The 24,431-nt window shown below is 40.6% G+C and overlaps 1 protein-coding gene across 1 annotated transcript in view; it reads left to right on the top strand.

The window, feature by feature from the left end:
* The window catches only part of PLA2R1 (phospholipase A2 receptor 1), a 113,511-nt gene that overhangs the window by 55,483 nt on the left and 33,597 nt on the right, over positions 1 to 24,431 (top strand). The window contains exons 12-17 of the mRNA XM_036254539.1: positions 9,492 to 9,694; positions 11,998 to 12,143; positions 16,112 to 16,196; positions 18,551 to 18,683; positions 19,516 to 19,551; positions 20,009 to 20,166. Of these exons, the coding sequence (XP_036110432.1) occupies positions 9,492 to 9,694; positions 11,998 to 12,143; positions 16,112 to 16,196; positions 18,551 to 18,683; positions 19,516 to 19,551; positions 20,009 to 20,166 (761 nt within the window). The remainder of the gene's footprint in view (positions 1 to 9,491; positions 9,695 to 11,997; positions 12,144 to 16,111; positions 16,197 to 18,550; positions 18,684 to 19,515; positions 19,552 to 20,008; positions 20,167 to 24,431) is intronic.

The raw sequence follows: 24,431 nt of genomic DNA, 5'->3' as shown, positions 1-24,431 counted from the left end.
CAATAAACCCAAAAACTGATCTTTTGAGTATACTAATGAAATTGATAAGCCTGTATTCAGGCTCACTACATAAAAAGAAAAAAGATACAAATATTATAAATGTAAGAGGAAACATCACTACAGAGTCCATGGGCATTAAAAAGATAATAAAGAAATATTACATACAACTCAGACCTTATACCCTTCACAAAAATTAACTCAGAATGGATCACAGACCTAAATATAAAATGCAAAGCTATAACACTCTCAGAAGAAAGCATAATCAAAGACCTAGATGACCTTGGGATGGAAAGGACTTTTTTGATACAATACCAAAGTCACAATCCATGAAATAAATAATTGATGAGCTGGACTTTATTAAAACTAAAAACTTCTGCTCTGAGAAAAACAATATCAAGAGAGTGAGAAGACAAGCCACAGACTGGGAGAAAATATTTGTCAAAACCACATCTACTAAAAGACTGTTATCCAAAATATACAAAAAAACTCTTAAAACTCAGCAAGAAATTAAGAACCCAATTTAAAAATGGACAGAAGGCCTAAAACAAAGAAGATATATAGATAGCAAGTAAGTATATAAAAATATGGTTCATATCATATGTCATTAGGAAATTGCAAATCAAAACAACAAGATATCACTATACACCTATTAGAATGACCAAGTCCAAAACAGGGACACCACCAAATGCTGATGGGGATATGGAGCAACAGGAACACCTACACATTGCTGGTGGGGATACAGAAGGGTACAGCCACTTTTGAAGACAGTTTGTCAGTTTCTTCCAGAACTAAACAAACTCTTACTATATAATCCAGCAATCACACTCTTTGGTATTTACCCAGATGAATTGGAAATATGTTCACACAAAACCTGTACAGGGATTTTTATAAAAGTTTTACTCATAATTGCCAAAACTGGTAAGCAATCAAGATGTCCTTCAGTAGGTGAGTGGATAAACTGTGGTACATCCAGACAATGGAATGTTATTCAGCCATTAAAAAGAAATGAGCTACCAAGCCATGAAAAAACATGAAAGAAATTTAAATGCATATTACTAAGTAAAAGAAGCCAATCTGAAAAGGCTACATACTGTATGATTTCAAACGTATGACATTCTGGAAAAGGCAAAACTATGGGGACAGTAAAACGATGAGTGGTTGTCAGGGGTTAGTGGGGAGGGACAGATGAATAGGCAGAGCAGAGAGGATTCTTCAGGCAGTGAAATTATTCTATATGATACTGCAATGGTGGATATATATCCTTATACATTTGTCCAAACATGTAGAATGTTCAACACCAAGAGTGAACCCTAATTTAAACCGTGGGCTTTGGGTGATATTTGTGTGTCAGTACAGGTTTATAGATTTTAACAGATGTACCATTATGGTATGGGATATCAATAGTGGGGGAGGTTTTGTGTATGTGGCGGCAAAGGGTATAAGTAAAGTCTGTACTTTCTACTCAATTTTCCTGTGAACCTAAAATGCTCTAAAATATATCATTTATTATTGTTTTATAAAACTGTACTTTTTAAAGATGTATATGCCAGATGAAGTTAAAGTGTGTATAAACATCACTTTAGAAAATGTGTACAGTAACTGGTGATTTTCCATAGCTCTAAACAAGAAACATCCCAGTTCACCTAATAAACAATCTTCTCATTCTACAGATCTCTGAACATTATTAAAATGCAGAGAATACTAAAGTTCCTTGTCACACTTTTACTGAAAAAAGAAAGTTCAGATATCATTTCTAATACACTTTGAAATTTAAGAATGTCTATACATGTCAAAATAAATTAATACATTTTGAGTAGACACAATTCTTGGTTTTTAATGTTACCTTTCTTGGGGTATATTTGGATGTCTGAAAACTGGGATTGAAGCAGAGCTCCTTGTCATTCATAAGTTTCTGCTGTAATTTGAGTGACACTACTTTTTCTCTTTTCCCTGAAGCAAAAATAATACCGTGATGCTCGGTTTGGCGGCTTACACTGATTGACATTGAGTAAATTGTCTCTGAATAAGATGAAAATGTAAATCCTTTTTGGAAGAAAATAGCAATATGAGAGCCCCTGTGTTTCCTTTTTTCTTTTGAATTGCAGCTCACAGAAACACTATCCTAAATCATTTTATTTTCCTGCCTGTCACACACACACACAAATTCCTTAGCTTAGTCCCCATGTCAAATCTCAATGCAGCCCTGACTGACTATATAAATTGAGCCCTGATCAGAAAGTCTGCAGCTTTTTTATATACTGAGCCAAGACTCTCTCCTATGTCAGATTATCAAAACAGTCCATCGGTAACGGAATCATAGTTCTACCATTTTTTTCAATGTTGTGTTATGTTCTCCAAAGAGTATAATGAACCACCATACACCCATCACCCACTGCCATCAATTATCAACTCATGGTCCACCTTGTTTCATCTATACCCCCACCCACTCCCCTCACTTCCCATAATGATTCATAGCAAATCTCAGACATTTTATTGTTTCCTCCATAGATATTTTGGTATTATCTCTTAAAGATAAAGACTTCTTTTTTTTAAAGCATGAATATAATACAATTAGCATTTCTAAAAGTAATTAACTACAATTCATAACAAATCTTCTGTTAGTGCTCAAATTTCTAAATGACTCATAAATAAATATAATGTACTTTACAATTTGTTGGAATTGGGATCCCAAAAAGTTTCATGCATTGCAATTGGTTGATAAGTATCACTCGGCCCCGCCTCTTCCTTTTTCATTTGTTGATGCAAAAGTGTTGTTTGTCCTGTAGAGTTTTCTACAGCCTGGACTTTTTTATTATATCGCCATATGTTGTTTAATGTGCTACTCTACCTCTTCATTTTTTATAAAATTGGAACTTTTATTTTTAAAATGTTAAAATCAGAGGCCTAATCCAATTCAGATCTTCTTACCGTTTTCGGAAAGACCATTTCATAGGTGATTGTGTGTTCTCTCTTGAGGCACATGATGTCCAATTTTCTTACTTTTTGTGGTATTAGCAGCCATTAATAATCAATGCCTAGATCCATTGATCCATGAAGGGTTTTTTCACTGATAGCTGGAGGGGATGGTGTGGGGTGTATATTTTTCTAAAGGTGTAATTTCTTTCAATCAATTTTTTGTTACTTTTTAAGAGTTTTCATAGGAAAGACAGAATAAATGCTAAATTCTTTCCATTTGTTAGTTTTTTAAATGATTATTTATTCATAAGCATCCTGCAACAGTGACCATGAAGTGAGGGTTTTAAACATATTTAATATGTTTTCATCCACTGCAATTATTATGTTTTTTAATGAAAATGAAAATCTGAAGCACTACCTCCTGAGTCCTTTTACTATAACACTAGTTGCCTTGGGTAGCTTCCTCGATATCTAGTATAACAAGATGTACATTTCTGCTCTAGACCTAGAAGCATCCATTTCATCAAGGAGCCCTTAATGGAAAATGGTATTATTTCAATATCACAGTAGGAGTGCTCATTGCTTGTTGGTTTGTATTGTTTCTAGGCCATTTCAGTGAACAGAGGTAGAAAGTGCGTGTGCGGGCGTGTGTGTGTGTGTGTGTGTGTGTGTGTAAGGTACAATACTTCTTGAGTTCAAACTGATGCTTTTAATTTTAATTCAGGACTACAAGGTTTTTGCTTAACCTGTTTTATGCTTTTTTCGTGCCAAAATTCCCTGTTCTCAAAACACTAGGAAATTGTGTTTTTATTAACACAAACAACAACAAAACTCTATGGGACTTAGTATTTTGAGAGAACTTGGTATTCAGGAGAAACAATTTTGATCCTTATTAACTAGTGCCACAGATTAAAGAGAAAATGATAAGTAAGGCCTTGGTCATTTGAGGGGATGCTAAAGCATAGAAACAAAAATGTACTTTGCACTTAGATGAAAGATTAAATATAAATGGAAGCTGCTCAGTGGTTAAAGAAAGCAGATGAGCCCTGGCCAGTTTGGCTCAGCGGTTAGAGCGTCGGCCTGCGGTCCAGAGAGACCCGGGTTCGGTTTCCGCTAAGGGCGAGTACCTCGGTTGCAGTTTGTCCCCGGCCCTGGTTGGGTCGTGCCATCAAGTGGGTGGCAGCCACTCGATGTGTCCCTTTCACATCGATGTTTCTCTCTCTCTCTCTTCCTCTCTCTCCCTCCCATTCTATCTGAACAAAAAATGGAAAAATGTCCTCAGGTGAGAATTAAAAAAAAAAGAAAGCAGATGAGTCCATATTAGGACATTTAAAAAGATTTTCCAAGTTATATTAGAGTTTCACAGATGTCTGTAGTGTGAAAAAGAAACACTTTATTTTTTTTAATGTTTAATTTTTTTTATTAATTTGTTTTTGTTACAGATGTTTCTCCTTTTCCCCCCATTGCCACCCTCTTCCCGATCCCCCATCCCCAGCCCCAGCATTGTTGTCTATGTCCTTGGTTACACATACATGCATGTAAGTTCTGCGGTTTATTTCTTCCCTCCCTGTCCCATCCCCCTCTTCTGAGGTTTGTCAGTCTGTTCCCTACTTCTATGTCTCTGGGTCTATTTTGTTTATCAGCACGTTTTGTTCATTATATTCCACAAATAAGTGAGATCATGTGATATTTGTTTTTCTCTGATTGCCTTATTTTGCTTAGCATAATACTTTCCAGGTCCTTCCATGTTGTCTCAAAGGATAAGAGATCTTTCTATCTTACAGCTGCATAGTACTCCATTGTGTATATGTACCACAGCTTTTTTATTCACTCATCTATTGATGGACACTTGGGCTGTTTCCAGATCTTTTTTTTTTTTTTAATATATTTTTAACTTTTTTTCTTTATTGATTCTAGAGAGAGAAAGGGAGATGGAGAAAGAGATAGAAACATCGATGAGAGAAACCATCAATTGGCCATCTCCTGCATGCTCCCCATTGGGGATTTGGCCCACAACCTGGGCATGTGCCCTGACCAGGAATTGAACCGGTGACCTTCTGGTGCATGGGTCGAGGCTCAGCTACTGAGCCACACCAGCTGGGCTGTTTCCAGATCTTAGCGACTGTAAATAGTACTGCTATGAACATGGGGGTACATATATTCTTTCTGATTGGTGTTTCAGGCTTCTTAGGGTATATTCCTAAAAGTGGGGTCACTGGGTCAGATGGCAGTTCAATTTTTAATTTTTTGAAGAAACACCATATTGTTTTCCATAGTGACTGCACCAGTCTGCATTCTCACCAGCAGTGTACTAGAGTCCCCTTTTCTCCACACCCTCGCCAACACTTGTAGTTTCATGATTTGTTGATGGCGGCCATTCTGACAGGTGTGAGGTGATACCTCATTGTTGTTTTAATTTGCATCTCTCTGATGATTAGTGATGTTGAGCATTTCTTCATATGTGTCTTGGTCATTTGTGTGTCCTGTTTGGAGAGGTGTCTCTTTAGGTCCTCTGCCCATTTTTTAATTGGGTTCTTTGTCTTCCTTTTGTTGAGTTGTATGAGCACTCTATATATTTTGGAAATTAACCCCTTATCTGATGTATCGTTGGCAATTATGCTCTCCCATAGAGTGGGTTCTCAAGAAACACTTTAAAATCACTACTTTGCATCCATCTAAAACCCGGGCTCTGTGACAAAAATTTTATGTTTCTAGATCTAAATACCACCGCAGAAAAGGCCTATTTCACTCACGTGGGATAACTGCAGGGCACGTAACCCCAGTTGTCCCAAGTCAGTGGAAATCTGCCAGCAAAAAGGAAAAGGGGATCCCAGGAAAGCAAGTCCGATCTGTTTTCTTGGAAGTGTCCTGCGCAGGGGCAGGAGTAGTAAGAAACCTGTCCAGCCAGTGGATAGACGAGCTGAGCCACTGTAAGGCTCATCAGCGCTCTGAAATGACCACCACATAAATGAGCACAGACTCAATCTGAGCACCCTTTGGTGCTTTACGTAATCCTATGAGTAACTGTCATACAAGGTAAAGATGCTGTCGCCACACCAAGGAGAGAACATGACCAGGTTGAGGAAAGGGAGCTCCGTGGAAATGGAGGCAAATTACTGGAGGGGAAGATTCAGTCACTCATTCAACAACTGCTTATCGAACGCCTGCCTACTCTGTACCTTAACACTGTCTCATCGTCGAATCAAATGAATCTGCTTTCAAATTTTAGATCAAACCTTCACTGACTGTGTGGACTTGGGCAAGTTACTAAGCCTCTGTGCCTCTGTTTTCCATTTGCAAACTGCAAATGCTAATATCTGCCTGAAATAGTTTTGAAGCTCTACAGGGAACGGGCCACATGCCGAGCGGCGTACCGGACGGCAGGCCGACAGCTCTCGGGGAAGCTCCCCTTCCCTGCCTCCATAGCTTCACTTCTCTCCATGGAGAAGGCCCCCCTCCAGCTCCCCCTGGCCCTGGGCCACAAGTAGATCGTGTTTGTTTTTAGGTATTTGACCCAAGAGGAGGAAGGCTTTCCCAGCTCAGTTCATCCTATGTGGTTGGACAGATAGCGTTGCCAAGTGGAAGAGATACAGTAGTGAACTGGAATTTCTTAGTTGACTGAAAGTTTTTCCACTCGTGTTTGAGGAGACAGTGGGGGTGGGGGGCGGAGGGCAGGGAGAGGTCGAGTAACACAGGTAAGGAGAATTCCTTTAAATATGAGCTTCACTGCTGCGGAATAGGATGACAATTTTTCTTCTCCAAGGGGAGAAGAAAATGAGTTATCGAATTTGAGCATAATTTCTCTGAGACAAACCACCTCTGCTCTTCCCACACCCTACCTTATTATTTGGCTTCGCAAGCATCCCCACGATATATGATTATAAATTCGGTTTATATCTCCCTTAGCCCAGCCTCCCTTTATTACACCACTTTACTGCTTCTTTGGGGCTGAGATTCTACAGCTCGGGTCAAATGTTCCCTTCAGTTAGCCACTGTAGACTAGCAATATCCCTCCTGCAGCACTTCTCACCTTCACCGCCGCTCACAAACGTCTCCTTCCCCGCTAATGAAGATGAGTGGAATATCTATAGGATCCAAAACCAAAGCTATTTCATCATTGTCTGCTGTGGGAAAGTAAGACAAAATGCAAGACCAACAAAAGAAGTACATTAGATTTTAAACTTGCTGATTCAAACTTTATAAAAATTCTTTGAACCTGCAGGCAGAACTCGTGCCACAAAAACCCCGGCTTCTATCATGAAAACAGCCAAAATAAGAATAGAAGCAACCCTTTAGGGGTGGTTGTAGCCCTGTATATCTCCCAGGGTGCCTTTTAATACATCATTTCATTTGATTTTCATTCAAACCCATGAGGAGAAAAGGGATTATTATCCCCATATTTTAGATAAGCTTTTTGTGATTAATATAGCCTGTTCAAGCTTTGAGTTACTAAATATTTGTGCTGGCACTAGTACCCCAGACCTCTGGCTCCAAGTCAGAGGCTGCTGGGAAAGGAAGGATGGAGGAACCAAGTGAAAGTGCCTTATTAGGATATTACTTTGAGCATCCACATGGATTTCCACAGTTCAGTTTCATTAGCATTTCATCACAGAGAGCATGGTGCATCTCCTTTGTTGTTCATGATCCTGCAAGACTATGAGCTGCATTTTGAAATTACAATCGACAAGACTGCAAAGCTCCATACATGGGGGTTCTGGTTGCATGCTATGATCTCTCCCCCTTTTCTGGCCCCCAACCCTCTTTCTTTAACACTAACTAGCTGTTCTGGTCAACAGAACTGACTAATGGACTTTCTATGGATCAACCCTCTCTTGACTTGCTTTTCTTCTATGTAAGTCATACTAATTATGTGTCCTTGTTCACGACGAGTCATTTTCACCTTTGTGAGTCTCTTTGATGCATCCGTGCGCGCACACACACACAGGACTGTGAGCTTCTTTTGGGTGGGACTATCTTGTCACTGTGCTACCCAGTGTGCACCCAGGATTGTTGAAGACACAAATAGTCATTTTTCAGCTCCTTATTCTTTCTCTATTTTACATTCTTCCATTCCTTTCAGAGACGTTCTTTGTACATCTTGTCTATCTTTTTTTCCTCTCTCACTCTTCATTTTCCATCTCTTTAGTCTTTCTGTCAGCATGAAACAACCAAACCATAGCTGACAAATATAATGCCAGTTGCCCTGTATCTAAAAAAAATTAAAACCATTACTTCCAAAGGGAAATTAAGCAAGACAAATATCTAGTACTGAGTGACTACATTTTTAAAGTGCCTTTAGGTCCAGAATCATCACAAGTCTTTGGATGCTTCATCTATAATCACTTGCTTTTTTATAAGCACCCCTTGAAAACTCTTTTCTCTTTCTCATCCTTCAAAGCTCAGCTCAGATGTTACTTCCTGCCAATCCATTACTGATATCCTGAGGCAGACTCTGTCATCCTTTGGAAGTCTCTCACAGAAAGCTGAACACAAACACATAATGCATTGCATACATTACGTTGACTGCAATTACGCGTTTATGCATCTGTGCCTTGCACTCATTTGAGAGGTGGGTTTTCTTGGTTTTGTTTTGTGTTGTCCTTCTGACCATAACAGCTTATGCACAGCCCAGCCTGGTATATACATGTAGAGGTACCATTTTCCTGTTGTTGTTGAATGTTGATTTAATTAATTAGGTGCTTACTCTAGATTCAAGAAAACAGCTCATTCTTTTTCAGTTTTTATTCTATTTTTGGAATGGGATTATTTTCTACTATGCAGTGAGATGTGAAGTGTACTTTTACACTGTCTTATGAGTTGTATAGATTTGATGACAAATTTGAGGATCTTAACTTAGTTGTTTCTATGAAAAAAAATGTTTTATTTTTTAATATATTCAAACAAATAGAAAAGAATAAAATGGAGTTTTGTCCATAGCTAGAAAGTCTACCCCCTTTTCCTGAAGTCTGTCCTACTCCTGCCCCAGCATTTCATCCCGTTATAGAATCTATGTCATTCTCTTCACTCTACCATGGTTGACAGTTTGGTTTTCTGTTGTGTCCCTTGCAAATATCCATCCCGCACGTATTTATTCCTGCTCAATCTACTTCTCAGAGGATACATACTTTGTGTTTTTCATCATTGATTTTTCACAGTGGAATGTCAAAGCATAACATGCATACACACTCAAGAAATGGTGAGTTAAACTTTGTTCTGTACAGTTAAAAAGCTCAATAATTCAAAGTCGAGGGATGTTGGTATTTGATGAGATATGGAAGATATTTCAGTTTCAAGTTGGAACAGCTCCTAGTTTTCTACCATTTGCCATCTGAGCTCAAAATGTCCATATTTCAAGCTTCACAGACTCTCTTCTCTCACTTTTCCATCTTCTATTCTTTTCTCCAGAGTGGATGAGAAATGAGATAATTATGCCAATAGAGCATCCTTTTTCACCTTTACTGTTCTGGTCTGGGTACTTCATTTTAAGATGTCAATTATTCAGCACTCTAAAGAGGTCTTCTGAGCACAGAATGTTCTAGTCAGTTGGTATTAACAGTGTTGTTTTCTGCTGTCAGGCTACAGTGGTGGCTGTGTCGTCATGCGGGGAAGGAGTCCACCTGGCCGCTGGGAGGTGAAGAACTGTACACACTTTAAAGCAATGTCCCTGTGCAAGCAAGCAGTGGGAGCCTGGGAGAAAACTGAACATGAAGAGAGATGGCCCTTCCACCCCTGCTATTTGGACTGGGAGTCAGAGCCAGGCCTGGCCAGCTGCTTCAAGGTGACATCGAGGTTACATGGGCATTCTCAATTGCACCAACATCTTCCAGTGTTGTCCATGTATCCCCAGTTCTTTTTTTTTTTTTATCCTCACCCGAGGACATTTTTCCATTTTTTGTACAGATAGAGTGGGAGGGAGAGAGAGAGAGAAACATCGACGTGAAAGGGACACATCGAGTGGCTGCCACCCACATGACCCAATGAGGGCCGGGGACAAACTGCAACCGAGGTATGTGCCCTTAGCGGGAACCGAACCCGGGTCTCTCCGGACCGCAGGCCAACGCTCTAACCACTGAGCAAAACTGGCCAGGGCTATCCCCAGTTCTTTATTCCAGAACAGTGTCTGGCACACAGAGGTGCTTAATTAATATTTGTTAACTGTCTCTATCATTTCAGTTATACTCCAGAATAATTTTTAAGTCAAAAGAATGACATACCCCTGGTGACACTGAAGTCCTCCTCATGAGGATTGATATCAGGACCCCAGTCAATATTGTTCTGGGTATGAAAGTAGTGTAATTCCATATCATGTGCAAATTAATAAAGTCCTCATTATGAAATATTATACTACCATTCTGCTGATAAGCATTTGCAGCTTGCCAGACACCTGGAGATCAAACAAATTAATACATATGGCTGACATGTATGTGTATGTGTAAGTAAATGTGTGAAGAAATGTCTTGCAAAGCAGCTTTAGATCTTAGATTTAAATCAGTACTTACAATCTCCTTGTCAGAAACACATATTTTTGAAATATGATATTTTTGTTTGATGGTTTTATCTTTGGTTCATTTTATAAATAGAGATTTCCAAAATCAAGGGAGAAAGTTCTCTGGTGTATGGGCATAGGCAGTGCACAATGAAGATGGCCTCTGTCTCTAGAGACAGTGCATATTTATAGATGGCATGAAACACCTGTGGATGCGCTCAATTTAAATATCCATGTGTATAACCCTACATCCAGTTCATGGAATAATAGGCCCAGAAGTGACCTCATGGAGCAATAAATTAAACCTTAGAAATGGGTAAGCTGAGGCTACAAAGTGATTTACCCACGATCACAACTATTTATTGATGGAGTTGGAATAAATCCCTGATCTTGGAACCCCTAGTCCAGCACTTTTTCTACTATATATCGTCCTAATATCAACAAACTTATGATGTGTTTGATGGGCATGGTCATAGGATTTAGTAATTTAAAGTGATTTGAGAGCCCGGCCGGTGTGGCTCAGTGGTTGAGTACCAGCCCGTGCACCAAGAGGTTGCCGGTTTGATTCCCGGTCAGGGCACATGCCCAGGTTGTGGGCCAAATCCCCAGTCAAGGGGCATGCTGGAGGCAGCCAATTGATGTTCTCTCTCATCGATGTTTCTGTCTCTCTCTCCCTCTCCCTTCTTCTCTCTCTAAAGATCGATAAAGGAAAAAAAATTTTTTTTAATAATAAAATGATTTGAGAAAAGGTTCCCAAAGGAGGCAAGTTTTAACATATAATTTAAAAGATGGAAAGGCTGTGCTATGGTCCACAGGACTGGGAAACCTATTCATTCTGGTCTCAGCAAATCAGAGCCTGGTCAGCTGGCACCAGGGGCTCAGGCTTAGTGTTGGACAGTTGCAGAGGCAGGGGATCCAGAGCTCTGGGTCTTCAGTGCCTCCTCCTTGATCTTAAATAAAATCCAAAGCAGACCCTCCATTTGACAGACTTCTTCCTGCTACTGTGAGGACTGCTGAAAAACAGGACAGCCGAGAAACAGAAGAGAATTTAGGCACAGCCAAGACCAGAGACCCTAGAAATATACTTGCCCTAGGTCCCAGGTCTCATTTCTCATTTCTTGCCATAGGTCAGCCAGGTTCATGATCTTTCAGCCAATTCTAATTTGTCAGAGGCAATCTGACGGGACAGAAATTCTGGGCTCTGGAAGCAAGGAGTGTTGAGTCTAATCCTAGCTCTGCCCCTTTATAGCTGTGTGGCCTGACATTTGTAACCTGTCTTACCCTGACTCTCCTCATTTCTTGACAAACATTTATTAAGGAACAAGTCACAAGAACTTTAGGAGAAAAAAAAGAATTCTCAAGGAGCTCATTGATAAAAGTTTATTGTATTCTCATAAAGTTGTTGTGAGGATAAAATGAGATACTAGTTTTACGATAGACACATGCTAGTTCAAAAAGTGTTATTTCTCCCTACTGGGTCAAGCTTTGAATAAAGACTAATGACAACAATTATATTACTATCATTTTCTTGTCCAGAATCAAATAGCCTTGCCTCATCTGTGACGGTGTCAACCCTTTTTTCTTTTACTATGCAGGTATTTCATAGTGAAAAAGTACTGATGAAAAGAACATGGAGAGAAGCTGAAGCTTTTTGTGAAGAATTTGGAGCTCATCTTGCAAGCTTTGCCCATATCGAGGAAGAGAATTTTGTGAATAAGCTTTTACATTCAAAATTTAATCGGTAAATACTCGTTAATTTTGGAAAATTACAGTAAAATATTTTGTCTCCCAGTAATGGCTACTTAGGAATGAGTATCCCTAATATTTGTTTAAAATCTCGAGTATTTGTTTTAAGCCTAAAACGCACTAGCCGCTGGTTATAAAAGAAAAATATATACCTATAATTTTATACTTATATTACACCAACTTCTCATACCATAAAACAAAGAAAGAAGTGACATTGTTTAGATATTTTACATATTTTTGTGTGCCTAAAATCAGAATTTCAGTGCTTTTCTGCCAAACTCAGAAGTTTTCCAGTCCAGTGGTTTTCCAAGTGCTGACTGAGGCCCCGAGGGTCCTGGAATCCCAGGAGCAGGAAGGGGCCAAGCAGGCAGAACTCCTGGTTCCTTGTCACTGACTCAGCAGAGCAGCTCCAACCAGCTCAATTTCTAGTTACTTTGTATATAATTAAGTGCATGTAAGATTTGTTTGAAAAATAATCAAAGTCCCACTGGTTTAAAAATTCTAGTCCAAATCTCCCTTTTTTTTTACATTTGAGGAAACATGTTCACTTATCTGCATCCATCTTGCAAATTTACAGAATCTTGAATTCCGTAGAGTTAGAAAGTCAGTTAAGTTTAAATAGGAAAAAGCATGTGATCTTGAGATATCTCCCACCCACCTGCGGGAAGTCCTTCTACTCCATCCCGGGTCATCCACTGCCTGCGTGCCTCCCCTCTGCTGCAGAGTGCGCCTTACTTGGCAGAAAGAAGCCATTTCATGTTTAAAGGCTGGGTTTGTTCTTGTTTTCAAACTGAATTTATTGGGGTGACTGGTTAATAAAATTATATAGGTTTCAGGTATGCAATTCTACAATGCATCATCTGTGGTACTGTGTGTTTACCACCCCAAGTCAAGTCTCCTTCCCGCACCATTTATCCCACCGCAAAGGCTGGTTTCAAAGAACAACTTTCGCCCTGGCCAGTTTGGCTCAGCGGTTAGAGAGTCAGCCTGAGGTCCAGAGAGACCCCGGTTCGGTTCCCACTAAGGGCACGTACCTCTGTTGCAGTTTGTCCCCGGCCCTGGATGGGTCGTGCAGGTGGCAGCCACTCAATGTGTCCCTTTCATGTCGATGTTTCTCTCTCCTCTTCCCTTTCCCTCCACTCTATCTGAACAAAAAATTAAAAAATGTCCTCAGGTGAGGATAAAAAAAAAAAAAGAACTTTCTAGTAAGCCAGAGCAATATAGGTCAAGTCTAATCTATTTTCAAATATTTGAAGACAGTCACCATGTCCTCTGAGAGTAAGTCTTCCCAGCTCTTGGCCTCTCTCTAGAATGTTCTTGTCAGTCAGCATCCCTTTCGGGCATATTTTTTACGAAAGAGGCACTGTTCTATGCACAGCAGACAAACAATTCCAATGGGTGTGACAGACAGAATCCTGCCCGAGGATGTTGTAAACTAGAGGTCACCCCTCCATAGCTTCGTACATTTATTTAATGAAAACAAATGTAAGACCAGCTACTCTGCTACAAGTTCTGGAATCTGGAGGTTCTATGAAACACTTGCCTGAATCTCAGAGTAAATCCAGAACTGTTTTTTGAGGAAAATCCTAACCTTCCTTGTAAGTTTCCTTTGGGACAATCCTGTAAGACAGCAGTTTTCAACTGTGGCACACTGGTGAGCCACAAGAATTGTTAAAACATGCATTACCTGACTGTTCAGTCAGGGGCACTGACCTCTTTTCCCTCAGATTGTGAAATTTAAAAATAACGACAGCCAACACAATAGCCATCCAGTGTGAATGAATGAAAATTATACCTTTTTTTTATCCAGTCGGTGTGGCTCAGTGGTTGAGCATCGACCTATGCACTGAGCGGTCGCCGGTTTGATTCCCAGTCGGGGCACATGCCCAGGTTGTGGGCCTGATCCCCAGTGGGGGACATGCAGGAGGCAGCCAATCAATGTTCTCTCACATCGATGTTTCTATCTCTCTCTCCCTCACCCTTCCTCTCTCTTTCTAAAATCAATGAAGAAAAAACAATTTTTTAAAGAAAATTATACCTTTTTTTGGGTCACATCTGCAAAAAAATATATTTTTTGGTGAGCCGCAAAATTTTAGTCATTCGTTTATGTGTGCTGTGAGCTGAAAAAGTTTGAAAATTGCTGCCGAAGGAAAGTTAATATGTAACATCTATCAAATTATCCATCTCCAAAATCTACAAAAATGACCTTAAAAGGGGAGTCTGGTACTATCTCCTCAATGTGTGTCTTATAAAATACTCTGTGGGGGAAGTAGGCAGATCCTGTGGTCAAATATGTTTGCAAAGCAATGTACAATCTTGGAAATGTGCCACATACTTTAATATTATAAAGACTTCTAGACGGAAGCACTTCCTCTGACCACAAAACTCTTTTTTTTTAGAACACTTATCAACATCCCATAGAATCCCTAGTCTCTGCAGGAAACACTGACCTGAGCCTAGGATCCCAAACCTGCTGATGATCACGCTCTCAGGATACCTTTTCACACAGAGCCTTCCGGTCTCAGATTCTCTGAGACTGAAGAAAAGTTCAAGAAGCTTCCTGGTTAACTGAGCTGTTAGCCAGGGTCGGGGCCACAGATCCAAGGGATATGTGATCATCTCTGTTGTTCTAAGTTGTAACCGCGCTTCATGACTTGAGCCACTTGCAAAATTCACTTGCATGTTTATATACAGTGGGCTTTGCTGTAGGAAACAACCACATGCAAATTGTTCCCACGTTTGCTGTAAGATCAAAGGTCATTTCTATTTACCTAAGTTCTCATGCTTGGAATTTCTAGCTAATTCAGTGTGAAGCATCTAGCAAGTTATTGATTTTCATTACCTAATCACAAAAGCTTTATAATGTATGTTTTCCTTTTGCCCTGCCTGCCAAGGAGTTCAGCGAAATCTGATGCTTCGTTACAGCAAATAAACCAGTTCTCAAAGTTAGCATACATACCTCGCCTTCCCGTGGCACTGTTTTTCTATTTCTATTTTATTTCTATATTATGACATTATTAGAAATTTTACGATTGTAGGAAATTGATGGAGAGACAATAAAGACCAGTTTCTCTAGGAGCCAGAATATAGCAGGAAAACTGTAGATTGCTGAATGTAGTGAGGAGAGGAGTAAAGTCCTCCATCCCAGAGGGTGATCTCCAGCCTGCACGTGGAGACTGAGGCGGCCGCGGAACCGGGAGGCAGCACTCTCGCCTTCCACGCCTTGAACGCAAGGCAGTGACCAGCCGCGCCCCGTGATCTCTCAGGTTTTCTAAGTCACATTTCACTTCCTTTTGTATCGTCAGGCAGAGGAGCTCAAACATCTGAGAAAGGTGTCCTCCAGAATAGGTTGGAGTCTCTGCATAAGGAAAAGAAACACCTGTCACAACCTCTGAATTTATAAACCTTTAGATTTTCAAGATTAATCCCAGAAAACAGTCTTAGTGAGATGGCTCAGTGTACAAATAGGTGTTCTTGTTTGATCTGTTGAGTCCTCCGTGGGGTGACTTGGGGCTTCTTGCCAAGTCTAACCTGGTGGGACAGCCGAAGCTAACCCACTGTGCCCCAGGCTGATTCGCTGTGGAAACATTTATATTGGGATCCAAACAAAAACCTCAAACCTGCCGTGTGCCTTTTAATAAACATGGGTGGTGGTGCTTAACCTTCAGAGAATACATGAGCATGTGACAAAACAGCCCCACATCAAAGCATTGTGAAGTAGTATAAATAGTCAAGTAGCAAAATGTCAACCAAAGAAAATCGGAAACAGGGTTAAATCTCCGCTCAGCTCATTTCAGACCTCAGGTTTTGCACGTGGGGATGCTCAATACACGTTTGTTTGACTTGACCAACCCCGCCAGTCGCGTCAGCTATTTCCTGCACCTTTAAAAACTGACTTGAGCCTTTTTCATAATATTGTGAATTCAGTGGGGAAGGCCACGTTTTTGCTTCTTCTCTTCACAGGACAGAGGAAAGGCAGTTCTGGATTGGATTTAATAAAAGAAACCCCCTGAATGCTGACTCTTGGGAGTGGTCTGATGGAACACCTGTAAGTCTTTCCAAACCAGGAGAAGGAAATAAATTCGAAACGGGGGGCCCTGGAACCACTTGGTAAACCAACCAAATGACCCTGAAAATAATGACCCTATTTCCCATGACTCAGGCCCAAATCAGAAGCTACACGAGACCTTGGTGCCAGCAGAGTCATACCAGCAGTAACTGGGAAACTTTGCTAGCCCAATAGCTCTGAGGCCGGCTGTAGGAGCTCATCCTGAAAAGGAATCCAAGTCTCCAGAAAGGTCCTCAAACCATCTACCTGGGAACAATCTCCACAAAGAAGCCACTGCTCTTTAAAATAATACCAGGCTTCCTCTCCTGTGACTGTGGGACCCTCGTCCGTGTCACAACGAAAAGAGTGATTTTTGGTTTATCTCACTCTAAAAGAAGGGAAATGCCAGTCTTAAAAATAGCACCTCCTTCTCAGCCAGAGCAAGTTGTTTGGAAGGAAAAAGAAAGACTCGATTTTCAGTCAGCCTCATACTTGAAAAAACCTGTGCGAAGAAAAGAGGGAACACACCCCTACATATTTTTTTCAGGTGCAATGAGGAATTCTCACATTTTTCTTGAGAGGATAGGGAAGAAGACAGAAGCAATGTCCCAGATTGAAATGGGGTCCTTGCGAGGTACAGGCGGCATCGAGCCCTCCAGCTGCACCCGGGGGACGGGGCGGCCAGGCGCAGCCGCAGTGAGCACTTGCTGCGGCTCCTGTTTGTTGACGCTAAGTCTGTCTCGGTTCTGAGCTGAGTGCACTCCTGCATGGTCCCGTTCCATCCTTAACATAATTCAATGCAGTGAGTACTGATATGATTAAACAGTGTGCCTCAAATAATACATAGGAGAGCCAGGGCGGGTGCACAGGATGCCTGCCTCCAACGCCACAATGTTACAATGTCTCCTAGCTGGCAGTAGCTAAACTTCGTAATAGCAAAGATCAATAGAGAAACGGGAACTCTAGGCCCGCAACAAAAATAGCGTTCAGATTTGTGTCAAGGAAGAGATTTGTGGAAAAGCTATATGCTAATGGTGAGAAGAAAATAATAAGGGCATGCAAGTAAAAAAAATTAAGCTCCTACCCATGTACTCTTTCTCTGAAAGGGCCTCAGGACCGGAGAGCGGGGAGAGATCTTAAAGATCACCCAGCCCTGCGCCGCCGGTGTGGCTCAGTGGATGGAGTGTCCTCCCACGAACTGAGAGGTCCCTGTTCCGTTTCCGGTCAGGGCACATGCCCGGGTTGTAGGCTTGATCCGCAGTAGGGAGCATGCAGGAGGCAGCCGATCGAAGCTTCTCTCTCACGTTGATGTTTCTATCTCTCTTTCCCTTCCTCTCTCTCTTAAAAAGAAAAAAATCAATAAAAACATATTTTTTAAAAAAAGATCACCCAGCCCCACTCCTCTAGTTTTCTGATGAAGAACAGAGGCCCAGAAGGCAGGAGCATAACAGGGTTGACCTGCCAGCACATGGCAGAGTTGGGTGGTTAGCGTCAATATAGCACTTGATGACGTGTGGTACGTAGGGATTGAGAACGTTCCATTTCGTTTTAGTAAAACAAACTCATTAGTAATAGAAGAGGGATAGATCATTTGGTTCAGTACAAAGGAGTTAAAGCCAGGAAGCAGGGCACTGAGTTCCTCATCCACTAGATAAAATAAGTATTCCAACTTGCTATTCTCTGAGTTGGAGCTTGCATATGTGGAAGTTAGATGAGTTGTTGCCTGACATGTTTGAAGAGGGATACAAATAATTTCAAACCATGCTCTTTTTCCCAAATTTTTACCCTAATTTTACTTGCGGTCCATCCACTCTTCTGTTACATAGTCATTAAATTATTGAGCAAGTTGAATGCTAATTGAATACCCCTGTTGTGTGATAATTCATGGAGCATGCCAGATAATGTTCTGATTAAAGCTAGTGGTGACTTAGGATTTAGCAAGTAGAAGCTAAAAGCTTAGTGTCTATACAAAAGAATCTATATCAAAAGTGAGACCCCAGTCTGACAAGTCCCTGAGCCCCTAAGAAGTTTGCTGAGGATCCCAGGGCGGCCCGTCCTGCGAGTGCGGGAGCAGGGTGGGTTCAGAAGGAAGCATCCGTCCCCTTGTTTCTCTGGAGAAAGGAGTAGCGTGACTCTTTTTAAGACAAAAAGTGTCTTTAAGGAAAAATGCTGAAATTGGATTAGCTTGTTCTTCACAAATGGGGAACTGCCTTTAACTGGAATCACATCCAGAGATTTCTGAAGCTTCCTCCGGAAGTCTATCACAGTTTATTTACAAGGGTGCCTTGTATGATCTTTGGAAACTTTTTGCGAGGGAATTGTCGTTAAGGAATAATGAACTTCATCTGTTGCAGGTTGTCTCTTCATTTTTAGACAATACTTACTTTGGAGATGACACACGAAATTGTGCTGTTTATAAAGCAAACAAAACATTGCTGCCCTCGCACTGTGGTTCCAAACGTGAATGGATATGCAAAATTCCAAGAGGTAAAAATATTAATAAGCTCTTTACTATATGTTTTCTTTCTAATACTTGAAAGCATTTTTCCAAGTGAAGAGTTACAGGGATCTAAAATGCAAGCATCTTGGATCACAACCAACAACCTTCATGATGAACCAAACTGCACTATTTTAGCAGAGAACGTATCGCAGGAGAATGAATAAAGATGACCCTAGCCCTGGCCGGTTTGGCTCAGCGGTTAGAGCGTTGGCCTGCGGTCCAGAGAGACCCGGGTTCGGTTCCCGCTAAGGGCATGTACCTCAGTTGCAGTTTGTCCCCGGCCCTGGTTGGGTTGTGCGGGTGGCAGCCACTCCATGTGTCCCTTTCACGTCGATGTTTTTCTCTCTCTTTCTCTCTCTCCCTCCCACTCTATCTGAACAAAAAACGAAAAAAAATGTCCTCAGGTGAGGCTAAAAATAAAAATAAAAAAATTAATAAAAGATGGCCCTAGCGCAGAACACTAAGTCAGTTTGTGGGAAATGAGGATAACTGACTACATCGTACTGTATTGTGTGAGTACAGCCTGGAAGAAATGTCATGGTGACATTACAAGCAAGCAAAATTACTTGTCAAATGAGTAAGCACCTAGCAGTGTGTGACACACAGTAGGCCCTCAACAAGTGTTCACGTCCTTCCTTTAATCAGAGCCTCCTCCTTAAGTATGAGAACTAACCATATTTCAAACAGCATGAAGTACTTGGTTTTTAAATGATCTTTTAAAAGGCGAAGTACAAAATATTGTGTTTAGAGCTGAAGTAATTCAGAGAGAGCACATCTGTGAAGAAAGGTTGCTCAAGGTGGTTTGCTTTCACTTTGCAGATGTGAGACCCAAGATTCCACCCTGGTACCAATACGGTAAGAACTATCCAGCAGTTCTTGAACTTCTAATTATGTGCTATTATATACCATCACAGTTCTCCAATCAAGCCTCTTTTCTTATGTCAATCTAGAACAAATTTGTTCAAATTAACAAATAACTAATAATAAGAAAATTGATTAATGTCATTAAATATGATTAAAAGACCAATATCATAGCTTAACTCCATTTCCGTGACACATGATTTTGAAATCTGTGTCTGTCTCAGAACTTTGGATACAAATGAAGGTTTCTCATGTGAGACAGACCAAGGAAAATGAGCAAGTTATATATTTATTTATGTGTATAAATATACTTACACACACATTTTTTTTTTTTTCAATGCTAACTGACCAAATTTCAAATTTGGGGTCCACCATAGCCTATGCTATTTAAGTCTGCACTATATTGCTCAATACTTTTTTGCATTATTTGCATTGTTTATTTGCTTTTCAGATGCACCCTGGCTCTTTTATCAGGATGCAGAGTACCTTTTTCATACTTATGCCTCAGAATGGTCCACCTTCGAGTTTGTCTGTGGCTGGCTGCACAGTGATCTTCTCACAATTAATTCTGCACATGAGCAAGAATTCATCCACAGCAAAATAAGAATGGTACTTGAATGCAACTAACCATGAGAAATTTAGAACTAGCTCCTTCTGTCCTTGGGGGATTTTTTTTTTTTTTTAATCTTACTTCAGACATTTAAGTTTCATTAAAAGCCATAGATTTTTGAGAATTGGTTTTTTCTGTTATAGAGATTAAGAGAAGGAAATGGAGCCCTGGCCAGTTTGGCTCAGCAGTTGGAGCTCGGCCTGCAGACCACAGAGTCCCGGGTTCAGTTCCCACTAGACCTAGTGGCTAGGGGCATGTACCAAAAAAAAAAAAGCGGCGGGGGGATGGAAACATAGGTTTACTGTGTTGATCTGTCATTTCACTTCTTTCGTTCTTCACTAGTAACAATAATGAGTAAGTAGAGTTGTGTTGCTTTTATGAAGTTCATTCAAACATTCCACACATATTTATTGAGTCTACTCTTCTAGGAATTCAGGCTCTATCAGTGATTAAAACAGACCAAAACTCCTGTCCTCTTAGAGATTACAGTCTAGTCTGGGAAGAAAGATCATAATCAATACTACAAGTAAATAGAATTACACAGTATTTTAGAAAAAAAATGAGTGGATAAATGGCATGGAGAAAAATAAAGCACAAACAAGGGACAAGGGGTATCTGGGGGATGCCTGGCTGTTTTACCATTACAAGAATATAATATTTTTACTTACAAGATTACAATATTTTTAAGTTTGTAAAGACTCAATATACAGAAAATGGCTAAGGAGTGGTTTTCCGCTTTTTTTTAAAATATGTTTTTATTGATTTTTTTAGAGAGAGAGAGGAAGGGAGAGAGATAGAAACATCAATGTGAGAGAGAAACATTAATTGGTTGCCTCCTACACCCTCCCTCCCCACTGGGATCCACTGAGCCCACAACCTGGGAATCAAACCGAGATCTCTCAGTCCATGGGACAACGCTCAATCCACTGAACCACACCGGCTGAGCAGTAGTGGTTTTCCATTTCAACTAAAGATAGAAAAAGACTAGACTTACTCTTTTGAGGAGCTAGGCTAGTGAGAAATAAGCATGTGGAACCTGTTAAATAATGAAATAGACCACCAGGGATTAAAGTACATTTTCACTGTATTTCTTTAACAAGTATTTATGGAGCAATGGGTATGTGTCACGCATTGTGATATTTGTCAAAGACACAAAAATGTGAAGGACACTGCCCTGGCCAGTTTGGCTCAGCGGTTAGAGCATCAGCCTGCAGTCCAGAGAGACCCGGGTTCGGTTTCTGTTAAGGGCATGTACCTCGGTTGCAGTTTGTCCCCGGCCCTGGTTGGGTCATGAGGGAAGCAGCCACCCGATGTGTCCCTTTCACCTCGATGTTTCTCTCTCTCTTCCTCTCTCTCCCTCCCACTCTATCTGAACAAAAATGGAAAAAATGTCCTCGGATGAGGATAAAAAAAAAGACAATGTGAAGGACACAAATTTTTTTTTTTTTATCCTCACCCGAGGACATTTTTTCATTTTTTGTTCAGATAGAGTGGGAGGGAGAGAGAGGGAAAGAAACATCGACGTGAAGGGACACATCGAGTGGCTGGCACCCGCACAACCAACCAGGGCCGGGGACAAACTGCAACCGAGGTACGCGCCCTTAGCGGGAACCGAATCCGGGTCTCTCTGGACCACAGGCCGACGCTCTAACTGCTGAGCCAAATCGGCCAGGGCTTTTTTTTTTTTTTTTTTAAAGCTGGAACTCACACGATGTAGTAAGTAGACAGGAGTAGTATGTACAAATCACCAGGGTTTCAAAGGGCGGAAAACCTCACTCCCAGTGTTCCCTAGGAAATCCTTGAAAGTAAGACAAAGCCTCTTTTTTTCTTTTTATAATTTAACATTATTTCATGATCTCCAGGAAACCTTTATCATTCCATCATGTTTTTATGTTTGTCGATTGACTTTTTAAATGAAGCTCTGTATTGAAGTGTTCTTACTTGTAAGAGAAATGGCCCCCTCTCGGCTCATGGGGCTTTCCCACTTCTGTCACCCTGTGTGATGCCAACATCGCCTGTGAGGTTCAGGCAGGTCAGGACTACTACTGAATTCCCATGGAAAACTGAGACGTGGGGTTAAGTGACAGCCCCACGGTCCCATGGAGGCTGGGTGGCAGTCAACGCATTTTATCCCCTCCGCTACTGCAAAGAGAACACTCAAGCCAAACCGTAACGTTAATATCAATAGATTACATATTGTGATGTCAGAAAATATGTTTTTCTTTAGCTAGACAGCAGACTCTTCACCCAGGTGGCAATAACAAAACATCAGATGAATGGCTGAAAACCAATCTATCAACATAGCAGAGTGCACAGACCATACGGAGCTTGTATTTGGCCAATACTGATTGTAACAGTGGCGGGCATTGTGCTGAGTACTAACGCTTAATGGCATTTTATCTTTGAAGAACTCTCTGTGGGAAGTGTTATTAGTACATTGTACGGATGAGGAAGCTAAGACTCCACGGAGGTGAAGCAACGTGGTAACACAGCCGTTAAGTGGTGGAATTTGGAAGTGAACCCAGGCCATCTGACCTACAATATCTTTAAAAATAAACAAACAAAAACCCTTTGCTGGCAGCAAAATAGAAGCATCAGGGATATATGAGAGCACAGTGTCTCCTTTATATTAACATGCTAGTTCTAAAACCCTCCCCCAGAAGGTGGCACCCGCTCTCTCTCAGACGTGAACAATGAAGGGCTTCTCTGATCATTCCAACGGTTTAGCTCTCCTGGGAACATCTGCAGGTCTTCTCTCTTCAACCTTCCCTTATTTCTCTCTCCCAGTCTTCTGTGGCTGGGAAGCAGTAGGGATGGCGAAGTTAATACCTTCCATACAGGGAATAGTAAACCCATAGGTTTAGCAGTTTCAGAAGTCAAAGTCAATTCCATGATCTTACTGAAGACTAGATCTTGTCATGATTACAAACCAAACAATCCTGTGGTGTCTCTTATATGGCAAAATTGTTACCCAACTTGTGATGATGTTAATACAGAATGAATGCCCTTTCAGCCCCGGCCGGTTTGGCTTAGCGGTTAGAGCATTGGTCCACAGACCAGAATCTCGGGTTCATTTGGGGTTTGTGTGGGAGGCAGCCAATCGATGTCTCTCTCACATTGATGTGTCTTTCTCTTCTCTGTCTCTGTCTCTCTTTCTCTCTCTCTCTCTCTCTCTTCCTTTCCCTCTCTCCCTCCTACTCTATCTGAAGATAAATGGAAAAATATCCTTGGGTGAGGATTAAATTTTTTTTTAAAGTTGCCTTGTCAGTATTATGGGCGAGCAGCTGACTGATCTAATGTGGCATTGTGCTACAAAGTAAAGTTCTTGTGATGCTCTAGGATGTGGAGACTAAGACAGGGGCAAGTGGGCCAAGTGGGAAGGGCATCAATTTAGAAAAAACCAAGCTGTAGATTTCTAAAGCAATTTTTATTTCTGTGTAATCTGTGGCCGTGTTAGGCACTTTTTGGTGGTGGTAGTGGTGATATTTATGCTGACCATTTCCATTTCATAAGTAAGAAATTCCATATCTAAAAACATCTTACTGGAATGAATCAGTCCAGAAGTTATTTTATTCCAGGATGAAGAACTAAACATGTAGAGGTCATACTACCCACTTTGGTGGCACAACTAACCTATAAATATAGGAAGAATCAGAACAAGTCATTAAATGTTCTTTTTAATTGCATATGCATTGTATAGGTCCGCTATGAAGAGTTAGTAACTTAGAAATGTGAAAAACAAAAATAACTTTTAGTTGGGAAGAAGAACTAACTATTGAAAAAGAAAGTTGGACACAATTTTAAAAATCTGAAGCAGAATTTTTTTTAACGAAGTATGTCCATCTTGGAAAACCGATGAGTCAGTATTTTCTCTTTGAATAACAGAAGACCACAAGGTGTAATGAGAGTGAATTTTTGAGTACCTGTTTTTTGAACCATCTTGTTTGTCAGATCAATGCCCCCAAAAAGTAAAAAGCTACAAGCTCTTTAGGAGTTCTTTGACATGAACTACTAGCCAATGTGTTCTTCAGACTAACATTTTTATGTTGCGCTGGACAATATTTGCATTTTGAAATTTTGTTTTACTCTTATTTTTAAAATTTTATTTCTAAATATTTCTAACAAAAAATATATCAAAGTTATTAGTCATTTTCTAAAAGCATGTGCTTTAAACCCTTAAATTACTTGGTTTTGCTATTTTTAGGGAGACAGTTTAAGAGATGATGGGTCGTTCTTCCTTATGTCATTTAGTGATTAATGTGTT

This window comes from Molossus molossus, unplaced genomic scaffold, assembly GCF_014108415.1.
Source record: "Molossus molossus isolate mMolMol1 unplaced genomic scaffold, mMolMol1.p scaffold_m16_p_11, whole genome shotgun sequence".
Lineage (NCBI taxonomy): Eukaryota > Metazoa > Chordata > Mammalia > Chiroptera > Molossidae > Molossus > Molossus molossus.
This window is presented reverse-complemented; position numbering and strand designations above follow the sequence as displayed.